This window comes from Lacerta agilis, chromosome 4, assembly GCF_009819535.1.
Source record: "Lacerta agilis isolate rLacAgi1 chromosome 4, rLacAgi1.pri, whole genome shotgun sequence".
NCBI lineage: Eukaryota > Metazoa > Chordata > Lepidosauria > Squamata > Lacertidae > Lacerta > Lacerta agilis.
Window position 1 is genome coordinate 91,405,589 of NC_046315.1, and position 13,897 is coordinate 91,419,485.

The following is a 13,897-nucleotide window of genomic DNA, read 5'->3' on the forward strand; positions in this document are numbered from 1 at the left end:
TCCTGCTTTCAATTTTGCCTCCAGCTTCACAGCCCTTGCTGACGTTCTTTCCTTCTTGCCACTTTTGCTCTCAGATCAACACAAGATAATATCGCCAAGGCAGCTACCTGCAAACAAACAATAAACCAATCAAAGTCCACAAAAATGGCGAAAGTAGTTTCTTTCCCAAATTGGTTTAAACTTAAACATTAGCAAACACAGTGAATAAAGACTTCGCTTGTAATATATATCAGTGCTCATTTCTTCTCTTTCCAAAATAGACTTCGTTCCGGTAATCCGACGTTTCGTCGCTAAAAAGCTTAGTCATTGAGCTTTGTAGTAAATAATATACAAGAGAAGACAGTATGTAAACGACTTAAAGCAGGGCCATATCTGTCCCCGTCTGCATGTTTCCATCGGGAGGAGCATAGAAAGAGGACGATGTCCTTCAGTTTGTTAAACTGGGGATACAGTATTGTCTTGTGTTCACTGCAGTAGTCATTGTATCACCACCCTGTTAATTGTTTTATACTTTCTGCCTCCGGCTAGACCCTCTGCTCCTTTCGGTTCTCTTGCTAGCACAGTAGTTTTCAGCTGTGTTCTTCAGGAGTTGGCCAAGGAGATCAGTATTGCCTGGCTGCCTTTAGGGAAACTTGACTGCCTGTTTTTGCTCTTTGCCATCAATGCACCGGCAAAAAGAGTAATTTGGTGCGTAAGTCAGGGCACACTGTCAGTTCATGCAGGGCATTGCGATGTCCCATCCTTCCACGTGAGTCCTAACATCCTCTGTTCTATAAAACTGTTCCTTGGCACACAAAAACGACGTGGAAAGGACTTCTCAAGGGTAGGAGGCTTTAAAACTAATGCCCTTCGAACATCACCTCTGGAATGTCACCGTCTTAGCGTGCACAAAATATCCGAGCCAGCTTATAAATTCAGCAGAAGCTAGTGGTAAAGCTGAAAATTTGATAGGCTGTAGAGTGGAAGTTAGTTGTATTTGATATAAGATGATAAGATAGGCTAAGAGATAGATTTAATTAATTAGATGAGGATAACATGAGTTAAGAGATAAGAGATATTAGTGGATAAGTAGTTGTTAGAAAATAGATTAGAATTATATTAATTTAGGAAGTTACAAAAAAAGGTATTCACAAGGGACGCAGAAGGAGGAGATAGGAGGAAATCCCACTAAGGTGTGAGGAAAAATTGAATTATTCTTTATAGAAGTAATAAGTTGTTATTTTTGTTGTGTTTTTTGTTAATGTTTTTTGTTGTTTGCTTTTTTGTTATGTGGAAAAAAATAATAAATATTATTTATTTAAAAAGCTGAAAATTAAATCTTTTGCAACTTCTTGTATGTACTGAGGGTGATCAGTGCTGGGCCCACTCCTAACATCCTGGGGGTTTTTTCTATGTGGAGAAAGTTGGGAGTTTGTATGTGTTGTATTCCCCCCCCCCCTCACACTCCCTCACTCATATATCTTCAGCTCTAATGAGGTGGCTGAGAGATAAGCAGGCCCTTAAATGAGACACTCAACTTTTCAAACATTACCACAGATTTTGGATTTTGTTTGTTTCATTTATTTATTTTTAGCTTATTTGAACTGCCTAGGTGGTGCACATGGTCACCTGCATCATACACCGTTTGGCAGAGATGCTTGTGAAGAAAATGTAGATAGGAGTGGCTTGTAATCCTTTTTTCCGTAGTTTTGTGGGTTTGAAAAAGCATAAAGCAAACACCTCTTTCTCTTTCTTCCATAATAACGTTGAATTATGAAGCAGTGAAAATGAGAAAACAAATTGTGGCAGTGGGAATTCTGCTTGAGTGGAAGTTTCTAATCGGTGTGTTTCAGCTGGTTGGTTTGCATCAGCTTCAAACTCTTTGCTGTATCGCATAGCATTTAAAATTGCATCGTTCGATGGCTGAGACAACGTATAAACCTGCCTCCCTTCTCCCTCACCTTTCCATGCACAGAGAGTTAAGTTGATAAAGCAAGTTGCAGCAGATTTCACTCCTGCCTTTGTGCAATTTTTTCCCCTGCCCGTACACCCTCTTTGCTCATTCATCATCAGATGAAATTTGTTGACAAAATACTAATGAAAATACTTCCTATTCTTCTTAATGCTGTCGAGGAAGCTTGAATTATATTTTCTTTTATAGAAGGTAAGATGCACGTAAGGAAAATCTTTTCTACCCCTCCTTATAGGTAACCCACTATTTGAATCACTGCAGATGGTAGAATAGCACTTCGCCTTTCACAGTTTGAGTGATGGAATTGTAGCTTTACGTCTTGCATGTGCTGCTTCCATCTACCAGTGTGGTGTAGTGGTTAAGAGCGGTAGACTCGTAATCTGGGGAACCAGGTTCGCGTCTCCACTCCTCCACATGCAGCTGCTGGGTGACCTTGGGCTAGTCACACTTCTCTGAAGTCTCTCAGCCCCACTCACCTCACAGAGTGTTTGTTGTGGGGGAGGAAGGGAAAGGAGAATGTTAGCCGCTTTGAGACTCCTTTGGGTAGTGAAAAGCAGGATATCAAATCCAAACTCTTCTTCTTCTTCTTCTACTCAAGCGCCATGTTCTTTGCAACTCCACCAAATCTAGTGATTAGCTTTAAGACGGGATAATCACGTTGTGAACCATACAGCGGAAGTCAGATCATCTTTCCTTGTGTGGACCGAAGGAGCTTGTGTTCCAGGCTGGCGCAGGGGAGACAACTGAGTGCATGTTCTCACCTTCCCACAGCTTTTAAGAAAGTCTTCTGCTATTTATTATTGAGTCTTACCGAACTTTCTACAGCTTTAGTTTTAAGGGCAGGTTGTACAAGGCTGTAAGTGTGCAGAGCTTATGCACAGTAAGAGAACAGTGCTATGTGTAACTGCCCCCAAACATGCCTTCCTAAACTTAGGCCTGTAGGATGGTCCCCGTGACATTACCTGATATGCGGCCTACATGCCAGACATACATGGCGTTAAATGCGGATCTGTGGTCCATCATCTGAAATGGTCCGTGCCTTGTGTTCTCTCTTACAGCAAGCAGAGATGAGCTCCAGTCCAGAAAGGTTAAGCTGGACTATGAGGAAGTTGGTACTTGTCAGAAAGACGCTATCAATATCTGGGATAAGAAGCTGTTGAATTGCAGAGCCAAGATCAGATGCGACATGGAAGATATCCATGCAACTCTGAAAGATGGTAATTTTTATTTTTATTTTTTGGAGACCTTGCATTTTTCATCTGTTTGAACATCACCATATGCAGGGAACGAGCCTGATGCAAAGCACTGACATTTTTTCTGGTGACTTTCCCCTCGCATTTCTTGCCTTGCATTTTCAGTTGAAAACTCTGTAATTATCATCCCTTTGAGTCTTGGGAAAGGTGTGACTGACAAATAAAGATTTCTGGGCTATAACTAGAGAAAGGGAGTGCTCCGCTTGAGTTTGTGTGGAAAAGTAAACTACAGTGGTACCTCGACTTACGAGCGACTCAACTTCTGCATTTTTCGACTTCCGAATGAAGTAAGCGAAAAAATGGCTGCCGCTTCCGAAATTTTCGACTTCCGAAGTGAAAGCAGCGGCACGATACCTTGACTTACGAAGATTTCAATGCGCTTTTTCGAGGTACAATTTTTTTTTCTGTTCCGAGATGGCGGCTTCGACTTGCGAAGATTTCGATTTACGAGCGCGCCTTCGGAACGGATTAACTTCGTAAGTCAAGGTACCACTGTATTTCCCTAAAACTCAGAAAATAGGTCTGAAAATTCGGAGGCTCCTGAAGAATGTCACTGGGCCGGCAAAAGGATCCCATTTTTTTTTTTATTTTTTTTTGCCCCGTTGTGAGGCTGCAATGAATGAGATGTTGAAAGTGTTCATGTGGAACAGAGTGTGTAGAAGTTCAAAATAATGACCCCAATGGTTATAAATTAGAAATGGGTAATATTTATATTTGTAGTGAACTCTATTAAACCACTGCACAATCCCCCTGAATAATTTTGTTTTGTATCTTCTCTGTTCAGGTGTTCCCAAAAGTCGCCGGGGAGAAATATGGCAATTTCTTGCTGTGCAGCATCGCGTAAGGCACCGGCTACCAAATAAACAGCAGCCCCCTGATATCTCTTACAAAGAACTCCTGAAACAGTTGACATCTCAGCAACATGCGATCCTTGTAGACCTAGGTAACTTTTTTTTTTCATAGTCAGGACTTTAGGTCATGAATGGGTTGGAGGGTGGGGGTATGGGCGGGGAGGGGACTTGTTCCAAGTTGATCCGGTTCTGCAAATTGTATAAATTGTACCATTGAAGTACCGGGATAACACCTCTTAATGTGCATAAATTCATTTTTGTTTTGCTAGCCTCCAGGTAAACAACTCTGTGAGCGCTGAAGACTTCCTCTTCATTCCTTGAAGTCTTATTCAGCAACCCCCTCTGGTTTCTGAAACGTTAGGTGGCACTATCTGTAAACATGCAGCTGCATATTTTAGCCATGAGGCTTAGAAACCTGACGTTCAAAAAAGAAAAAAAGAGTTCTTTTGGGAACCTGAATTTTGTGCCTAGTGTTCAGTTCTGTGCTTCTGCTGTGCCACCCAAATCTTGCAGCATGCTTACATTTATTGCTTTATGGCTGCCAGTTGTTATGCCTGGAAACTGCCCCCAGTAATAAGCACCCCGTTTTTCATTTGCTTAGGATGGTTCATTTTCACACTTCTCATGACCACGGCCCAGGAGTAGCACAGTGTAAGGAACCGAGAGAGAGGGAGACTTCAAAGTCCTGCCGAGAGACGAAAGTGAAGTTTAACATTCTTGTTGCTATTGGCTAATAGGGTGGTAGTCAATGAAGGTTTACTCAGAGTAGACCCACTGAAAATAACAAACAAGTCTAAGTTAGGTCCATTGATTTCAACGGGTTTGCTCTGAGTAAAACTTAGTTGACTATTGCCCATGGTTAGGAAGTGTGGTAAAAGCTTCCCATTTGTACAAGGGTTATATCTGTGTATGTGTGTGTAAGCAATCACATTGGAAGCTAGTCAGTTACACTCATGGCTGGCTTCCCAAATGATAAAATTCCTTCCAGTAGCACCTTGTTGTTGTTGTTCAGTCGTATCCGACTCTTCGTGACCCCATGGACCAGAGCACGCCAGGCACACTGAGAGCCAGTGTGGTGTAGTGGTTAAGAGAGGTAGACTTGTAATCTGGGGAACCGGGTTCGTGTCTCCACTCCTCCACATGCAGCTGCTGGGTGACCTTGGGCTAGTCACACTTCTCTGAAGTCTCTCAGCCCCACTCACCTCACAGAGTGTTTGTTGTGGGGGAGGAAGGGAAAGGAGAATGTTAGCCGCTTTGAGACTCCTTTGGGTAGTGAAAAGCGGGATATCAAATCCAAACTTCTTCTTCTTCTTCTTCTTTCACTGCCTCCCGCAGTTTGGCCAAACTCATGCTAGTCGCTTCGAGAACACTGTCCAACCATCTCATCCTCTGTTGTCCCCTTCTCCTTGTGCCTTCCATCTTTCCCAACATCAGAGTCTTTTCTAGGGAGTCTTCTCTTCTCATGAGGTGGCCAAAGTACTGGAGCCTCAACTTCAGGATCTAAGTAGCACCTTAGAGACCAACTAAGTTCACACACACTGGTAATAGAACTTCTGATGATTTTTATTCTGACTGAGTGTCCTGTGAGTTCTTCATTCCAGATGACAACTCTCTCCATCTCTCCCACTCTCTCTCTCTCTTTTCCCACCAGGAAGGACCTTCCCAACACATCCTTACTTCTCTACTCAGTTAGGAGCAGGGCAGCTCTCCCTCTTCAATCTTCTGAAAGCTTATTCCTTGCTGGACAAGGAGGTGGGCTACTGCCAAGGCATCAGCTTTGTAGCTGGGGTGCTGCTCCTCCACATGAGCGAAGAACAAGCCTTCGAAATGCTCAAATTCCTCATGTACGACCTCGGCTTCCGGAAGCAGTACAGGCCGGACATGATGTCGCTACAGGTAAGGCAGAAATGGGCTTCCGCTTGGGAGAAAGATGTTACACTGGGAGATTGGAGGCAGCATTGCAGAAGGCTCATGAACTAAATGTGGCCTGCCACCTAGTTCTCTCTGGTTTCTGATCTCTCGTCGTACTTGGTACAACCTCTCTTACCACTGTTTCCTAGAATCATAGAATCATAGAGTTGGAAGAGACCACAAGGGCCATCCAGTCCAACCCCCTGCCAAGCAGGAAACAGCATCAAAGCATTCCTGACAGATGGCTGCCAAGCCTCCACTTAAAGACCTCCAAAGAAGGAGACTCCACCACACTCCTTGGCAGCAAATTCCACTGTCGAACAGCTCTTACTGTCAGGAAGTTCTTTCCTAATGTTTAGGTGGAATCTTCTTTCTTGTAGTTTGAATCCATTGCCCCGTGTCCGCTTCTCTGGAGCAGCAGAAAACAACCTTTCTCCCTCCTCTGTATGACATCCTTTTATATATTTGAACATGGCTATCATGTCCTTAACCTTCTCTTCTCCAGGCTAAACATACCCAGCTCCCTAAGCCGTTCCTCATAAGGCATCGTTTCCAGGCCTTTGACCATTTTGGTTGCCCTCCTCTGGACATGTTCCAGCGTTCCTGTGTTGTCCCTTAAAAGTTCCCATTGGCTTGTTGGGGAGTTCCCTTCCCTGTGTTTTTCTCAACCATCTTAGCAGTTTACACACTTCACCGCATACTCTGCTGCCATATAACCTGCTGCTCCATGACATTATTCGGTGCTTTCGGTGGAAGCGATAAAGCAGAGGAACACGGTGTTAGAAGCTAACTCGCTTCATGGCCTGGATTCATCCTCGCTCAGCTTCTTGCAGCGACAAAGTGAAAGACCCACAGTTAGAAACTTGGATCCCAGGAAGCAGCTTATATACTCAAGAAGCATGCATAGAGCTGAGCTGCTGATGTGGCAAACAACAGGTGAAACTCGAAAAATTAGAATATCGTGGAAAGGTTCATTTCTTTCAGTAATTCAGCTTAAAAGGTGAAACTAATATATGAGATAGACTCATGACATGCAAAGCGAGATATGTCAAGCCTTTGTTTGTTATAATTGTGATGAGTATGGCGTACAGCTGATGAGAACCCTAAATTAGCAATTTCAACTTTGGGGTTCTCATTAGCTGGATGCCATAATCATTACAATTATAACAAACAAAGGCTTGACATATCTCGCTTTGCATGAGTCCATCTCATATATTCAACTCCAGTAGCTAATGAAGACAATTGCTTACATAAATGAACTTTTCCACGATATTCTAATTTTTCGAGTTTCACCTGTATTCCCTCACTCAGAAATAGCGCCTTTCTTTACGTGTAAACCTCTGTTAGCAATGTAATAAGACGTGGCAGCTGAGCAATATCTCCGTGCTTTCCAGATACAGGTAGGTAGCCGTGTTGGTCTGCAATAGTCAAAACAAAATTAAAAAAAAAATCCTTCCAGTAGCACCTTAGAGACCAACTAAGTTTGTTCTTGGTATGAGCTTTCGTGTATCTTAAGAAGTGTGCATGCACACGAAAGCTCATACCAAGAACAAACTTAGTTGGTCTCTAAGGTGCTACTGGAAGGATTTTTTAATTTTTAATTTTGTTTTCCCTGCTTTCCGTTCCTTGATTTTGAGGGAGAGCTTTGCAGACCCACTTGGAATTCCGAAGACAAATTCCAGAGTGCTAGTTCACAGGAGACTACTTTAACTGTTTCAGCATAGTTTATCGGTTAGAGTAAGGGACAAACGACACATTATTTGGGAGATCTGTGATAGTTTTCTAGCTTAGATAAACCAACCTGAAATACAACCTTGGGTGCTGCGAATCTGAAAAGCTGCCTGCATTAGTGCCTATGACCGCATCTTATGGCAGTGAATTCTAGATATGTGCATATATACATGTGGTCACACCTTCTGGACAGACCCAAGCATCATGTGAACAGCAGCCGTAGGGAGAGGGGACCCAAACAGCCTCAGGGTTTCCCCCTGGGGAAACTGGGATAGCAGGTACAAATTGCACAAGAAGTCGGAGAAATTCTTAATCTCTTCACTTTCCCGAATTTTAATACAGATCCAGATGTACCAGCTGTCGAGGCTACTGCATGATTATCACAGAGACCTCTACAACCACCTTGAGGAGAACGAGATCAGCCCCAGCCTTTATGCTGCCCCCTGGTTTCTTACTTTATTTGCTTCGCAGTTTCCATTGGGATTTGTAGCCAGAGTGTTCGGTAAGAAGCTTTTCAGTGTATTGGCTGGGCAGATCAATAATAGACCCCTCCAAATTGGTGGTTTTGTGTGTGTGTGTGGGGGGGGTGTCTATTCTGCAACATGCCTTTGACGTAATCATATTGCCTTTAGTGACAAATTTATACCAGACCGCCCACATTTAATTCTGCTTTACGCTGGCTAACATACATTGGCTTATTTAACATCAGCTTCTCATGCGTAAGAACTGTTCCCTAATTCAGGTGTGTACAGGTGAAAATCAAAAAATTAGAATATCGTGGAAAGGTTCATTTCTTTCAGTAATTCAACTTAAAAGGTGAAACTAATATATGAGATAGACTCATGACATGCAAAGCGAGATATGTCAAGCCTTTATTTGTCGTAATTGTGATGATTATGGCGTACAGCTGATGAGAACCCCAAATCAACAATTTCAACTTTGGGGTTTTCATCAGCTGTACGTCATAATAATCACATTTATAACAAACAAAGGCTTGACATATCTCGCTTTGCATGTCAAGAGTCTATCTCATATATTAAACTCCAGTAGTTAATGAAAACAATTGCTTACATAAATGGATTTTTCCACGATATTCTAATTTTTTGATATTCTAATTTTTTAAGACTCCACTCCTTTTTTCTGAAACTGATCCTTCTGCCGTAATTTTTAAAAAGTGTATTGCAGGAACATAATCTACATTTCATTAGCTCTTGGGCCATGGTGACGGTTCACTGATGCTAGCCAAGCCATGTGTTGTGCTCCGATTTTACTTGAGAAGAAACGACACATTTTCTTGACTTGGAATATTAAAGCATGTGTGACGTATATGTTAATTATAAAACATGTTTTAATGTAACAACACAAAACAAATGACTATTTTTTTTAATCCCCTTGAATCTTCAACATAAATATGTATATAAGACAACGTTTCAAATGGGAAAAAAATCTAATCTATGCTTTGTTCTCTGCCCTAGACATAATATTTCTTCAGGGAACAGAAGTCATATTTAAAGTAGCACTAAGTTTGCTTAGCAGCCAAGAGGAACACATCATGATGTGCGAGGCTTTTGAAAGCATCGTCGAGTTTCTGAAAAACACTCTACCAGACATGACAAAGCTCCAAATGGAAAAGATTATGACACAGGTAATAATCTCACATCTGCTCTGTTCCACCCCCACACAAACAGTATAATGCATTGATAATGCATCACGTGGCCATTCAGTTATACGATAGTGCCCAGAGAACTGAGCTGTGAACCAAAAGCCCCTGGGCTTGTCATAAATTCACCAAGTGTCTGGGATACAGGGAATAATAACTGGACTTCCTTACAGGGGTTTTTTGTAAGGATTACTGAGCTTATGTACGTGAAGCACTCTGTAAAGTTCACTGTTGTTCTAATGAGAAATAAAGAACATTTTAACGGAACAGGATAAAATAAAAGTTATACTATATCCTTATAGAAGTGAGCAATTCCAATTCCATATATGCCCATCTTCATGTATAGGCATTATTATTATCATCCGAATACATACATGTATATTTTTAGCCTGCTGTATTTTGTACAAATGTTTTACAAATGTCAAAGGTTAACAGCTAAATACATTTTAAAGAAACAAATGCACATCTGCAGCACCCTCCAAATGTCATTGGAATATATTTCAAATGTGTGTGCATTTTTAAAAATGTACTTGTGCAATTACAAATGTGTGTGTGGTTGGTTGTGTGTGTGTGTGTGTGTGTGTTTTAACTGTACTTAGCTGCTAATCCTTGAAACTTCTTTGAGTTAGCATGTTGGCAAACGGTCAAGAAAATTTCCCAGCTATCTTACTGACATTACTCTCCGCCTCTGGTAAGATTCGCCTATTTATTGGCCTGTCTAGAAAGTGTGTTAATGTAGCCACATCAGCCCAAGTTGCACAGGTTCCACTTGGGTCCACAAACTTCAGTTTGGGACATGCACGATGCTGATTCCTCAAGATTGCATCTTTCTGGCTCATTATCCAGAAGCAGCTTCTAGTCTTGAGAGTCATCCCTTCTGGGGGAGAACTGCGAACACCTCCTTGACTCTTGTAACCAGCTGGATGAGGCATCCTCGTAGGCGTGCTTTGTTTAGTTCAGATGGTCCTTTTCGCCTGAATTAAACCCTGATAAGGAAGCCGGTTTTCTCTTCTGTCGGCAGGTCTTTGAGATGGATATTTCCAAACAGCTGCATGCCTATGAGGTGGAGTACCACGTTCTGCAAGATGAACTGCAAGAGAACTCAAATCTGTGCGATGATGGGGAGGCTCCCGAGAAACTCGAAAGGGCAAACAATCAGCTGAAGAGGCAGAATATGGACCTCTTGGAGAAACTACAGGTAAACTGTCAAGGGCCAAGCGACATGTTGCGACTTCATCCTGCATTGCAGAACCGGTATGGCACATGGGTTTGGCCTAGGGAACCTAATAGGTCCGCTCAAAACAAAATACCGTATTTTTCGCTCCGCAAGACGCACTTTTTCCCTCCTAAAATAGTCAGGGGAAATATATGTGCGTCTTATGGAGCGAATGGTGGTCCCTGGAGCTGAATTGCCCAGGGGCCAAAAGAGGATAATGCTTTTTATTTTACAAAGAGAAAAGGGAGTGTTGAAAGGACCCTGCTCAGCAGCTGATCAGCAAGAGATCGGGAGAGAGATAAGAGTCCCCGGCTCCCTTTCAGCCCCGCCTTCCTTTGTTGAATGTGCTGCAGAGGGAGGTTGTTTGTTTCCCCAGCGACATGTGACTGGCTAATTAGATTATCTGTCTGGAAACTGTAGAAAAGGCTCCCTTTCCTTTAGAAGCTTCAGAAATGTGAGTTGAACCCCATAAAAATGGGGCTTTTCCTCTTTGCTTTTCCCCCTTTGCAAAAAAAGCTGCAAAACTTTTAGCTGATCCTCAAAAAAACAGGGTTTTTCCTTTGCAAAAAAAGCTGCAAAGGTTTTAGCTGATCCTCAGAAAAACAGGCCTTTTAGAAGAGGAAAACCAGAAAAATATTTTTTTTCTTGTTTCCTCCTCTAAAAACGAGGTGCACCCTATGGTCCGGTGCGCCCTATGGAGCGAAAAATACGGTAAAAAATAAACAAATTCTTTCCAGTAGCACCTTAGAGACCAACTAAGTTTGTTCTTGGTATGAGCTTTCGTGTGCATGCACACCTCTTCAGATAGGTCCATTCAGGCTCTCTGGTTCTCTAAATGTTTAGCAGAAGACCTGGGTCTGGGCTAAACAAAAGGAGAAACACCAGGAGAGGGTACTTGACGCCCTCCTGTATTTCCATATCCCAGCCTCTCTTCCTCAGAGGAAACTTCCAGTCCTTTGTTTAGTGGCTGAGGAAGAGGATTATGGAGGAAGAGTGAGGCCAACAGTTCTCTTCAAATTGCATCCTCTCCCCTGCTGTTTTTCACACGTTTGCCAAACACCCAGATCTGATGGTGAATGCTTCGTTTGGTCTTCAGGCTCATTGAGGTTGGATAGGAAAACACACCAGGTTGTATCCATGTAAGCCAGAATAGAGGGGCCATAGCCCAGTGGGAAAGCATTTGCTTTGCGTGCAGAACGTCCCAGGTTCAAATCCTGACAATCTCCAGGGAGGGCTGAGAGGAACATCTTTCTGCCTGAAACCCTGGAGAACTGCTGCCAGTCAGTGTAGACAATATGGAGCTAGGTAGACACTGTGGTACCCCGGCACACGGTTTGGGAATGGCTGTTGCCAAAGTGCAGTAGACTGTGATTAGAATTTAAGATCCACAATAAAAGAACAACTAGTTCTTTTCAGTGAACTGGAAATTAGATGTGTCTGTTTTGCAACGGCAAGCAAACAGGAAATGCTTTATCCCCAATGAACCTGAAGGGAACAGTGAGCAATTTGTATAATGTCTTTGCAAGCATTTTATCCACTCACCCCAGAGTGTTTGTTGTGGGGGAGGAAGGGAAAGGAGAATGTTGGCCGCTTTGAGACTCCTTCGGGTAGTGATAAAGCAGGATATCAAATCCAAACTCTTCTTCTTCTTCTTCAAGTAGGTGCTACGCGTTTCTGCTCACGGGGACACTTGTTGCTTTAAAAAAATCATTTTCCTGCTTTCCAATTAGGCAGCTCATGCTAAAATCCAGAGTGTGGAATCTAACCTGGAAGTCGTCTTGGAAAGGGAGAGTAAGATGAAGAGCTTAATCCAGTCACTGGAAGAAGAGAAGGCGCTCTACAGAAAGACTATGGAGAAAATCTGCAAATACTTGCCGGAAGAGGTGCTGCCTGACTGTGAACAGCTGCTAAAGGAAGCAAACTGTAACCCAAGCAAAATTTAGAAATAAGCCATAGGTGAAGCGTTGCAGGCAACACGGTTTCGAACAATAAAGAAAAGGGAAAACTAGAAAACACAGAAGGTATCTGCATAATCTCACACGGGTACTGGGATTCTTCTAGCAGCGGAGAGGCCTTTAAAATCTTGATATGCAAATCCCAGGTTAAATGTTTTTAATAATGGGTGTACATAAATAGCAATGCAAAAAAAGAAAGAAAAAGAAGATTGAATCTAAAGAAGACAGTTAGATGTATATTGAGGAGTGGTGTGAAGGGAAAAAGATGAATTCCACCCTTTTGAACCGCTGGTAACTTCAGTATGTTCTCTGGATCTAGTGAAAGGGACATGTTGTCTTTATATACATTGATTAATACTTGAAAAGAAAACAAGAATGTAATTGTTCCCCTCCAAAGAAGAGCATGTTTTCCATTTTAGTTGGGGATTTCTTTTGTGTTTCATGTAAGGTTTCTTTCTATATGTGTTTGTGTGTGTGTCTCTGGCCATTTTTGTGGAGGACACCCCCGTAAGCTCTTAGGTTCCTGCAGTTCATTCTGCTGACATCCACATACGTCAAAGAATAATCCTGACCGGCTGTCATTTTGCGGCTCAGCTGTTGAGGAGAGTTAAAACGGTGCCAGGTTGCTTTTCTCCTGCATGCGGAGAAGCGGCCGTGCCTTATTCTCCCCACCGGAGGCAGGAAAAGCCAAGGTTGGAAGCAGCTCCTCTTCCCCCGTTCACTGTGGTGTGAAATTTCAGAGCTGAAACAGGCTCTTGGAAATTTCGGGCGATGTATCTTGCTGCAGATACACCATGATGAATAGCGGGTTGGCCGTGAAACGTGTGAACGCTCCCTGAAATAAAATACCCCCTTCATATACAGAACCAGCATGTGTTTCCAAGGTAGCTTTCCCCTCTGACACACTAGCTCTGTAGGTGTAGGAATTATTTTACGGGGGGAAAGAATCAAAAGTTTTCGTTCATCGCCCGTCTTCTCACATGAAGCACACCAACAGATAACGTTACATGGAGTTTGCGCCTGTCTGCTGGCACATGAGATAACCTTCGATTTGAATGCTGCTTCATGCAGTTTAATATGTGATGAATACATGGTTTCAGTGAGCCAAAGAAACCTTGTAAGAGCCCCCAACCTCTCTGTGTGCAAAGGGCCAATGACCCGTCCAGTTCCCCCCCCCCTTTATTGGGATATGGGCACTGACAAAACTTCAGGATTCTCTGTGTAGACTATTGTTGTTGTTCAGTCGTTCAGTCATGTCCGACTCTTCATGACCCCATGGACCAGAGCACGCCAGGCACGCCTATCCTTCACTGCCTCTCGTAGTTTGGCCAAACTCATGTTAGTAGCTTCGAGAACACTGTCCAACCAT

The 13,897-nt window shown here is 42.8% G+C and overlaps 1 protein-coding gene across 7 annotated transcripts in view; it reads left to right on the forward strand.

Moving 5' to 3' along the window:
* Positions 1–12,735, forward strand: part of TBC1D4 (TBC1 domain family member 4) — an 81,073-nt gene extending 68,338 nt beyond the window's left edge. For 4 of the 7 annotated variants that reach the window (XM_033147968.1, XM_033147969.1, XM_033147963.1 and 1 more), the window contains 7 exons: positions 3,010–3,168; positions 3,989–4,147; positions 5,707–5,951; positions 8,040–8,199; positions 9,173–9,342; positions 10,379–10,555; positions 12,304–12,735. In XM_033147968.1, the coding sequence (XP_033003859.1) occupies positions 3,010–3,168; positions 3,989–4,147; positions 5,707–5,951; positions 8,040–8,199; positions 9,173–9,342; positions 10,379–10,555; positions 12,304–12,516 (1,283 nt within the window). In that variant the 3' untranslated portion in view covers positions 12,517–12,735. Of the gene's footprint in view, positions 1–2,140; positions 2,144–3,009; positions 3,169–3,988; positions 4,148–5,706; positions 5,952–8,039; positions 8,200–9,172; positions 9,343–10,378; positions 10,556–12,303 lie in introns of all 7 variants that reach the window. The other 3 variants (XM_033147962.1, XM_033147964.1, XM_033147967.1) reach the window with 2 other exon arrangements.
* Positions 12,736–13,897: the final 1,162 nt, after the last annotated feature.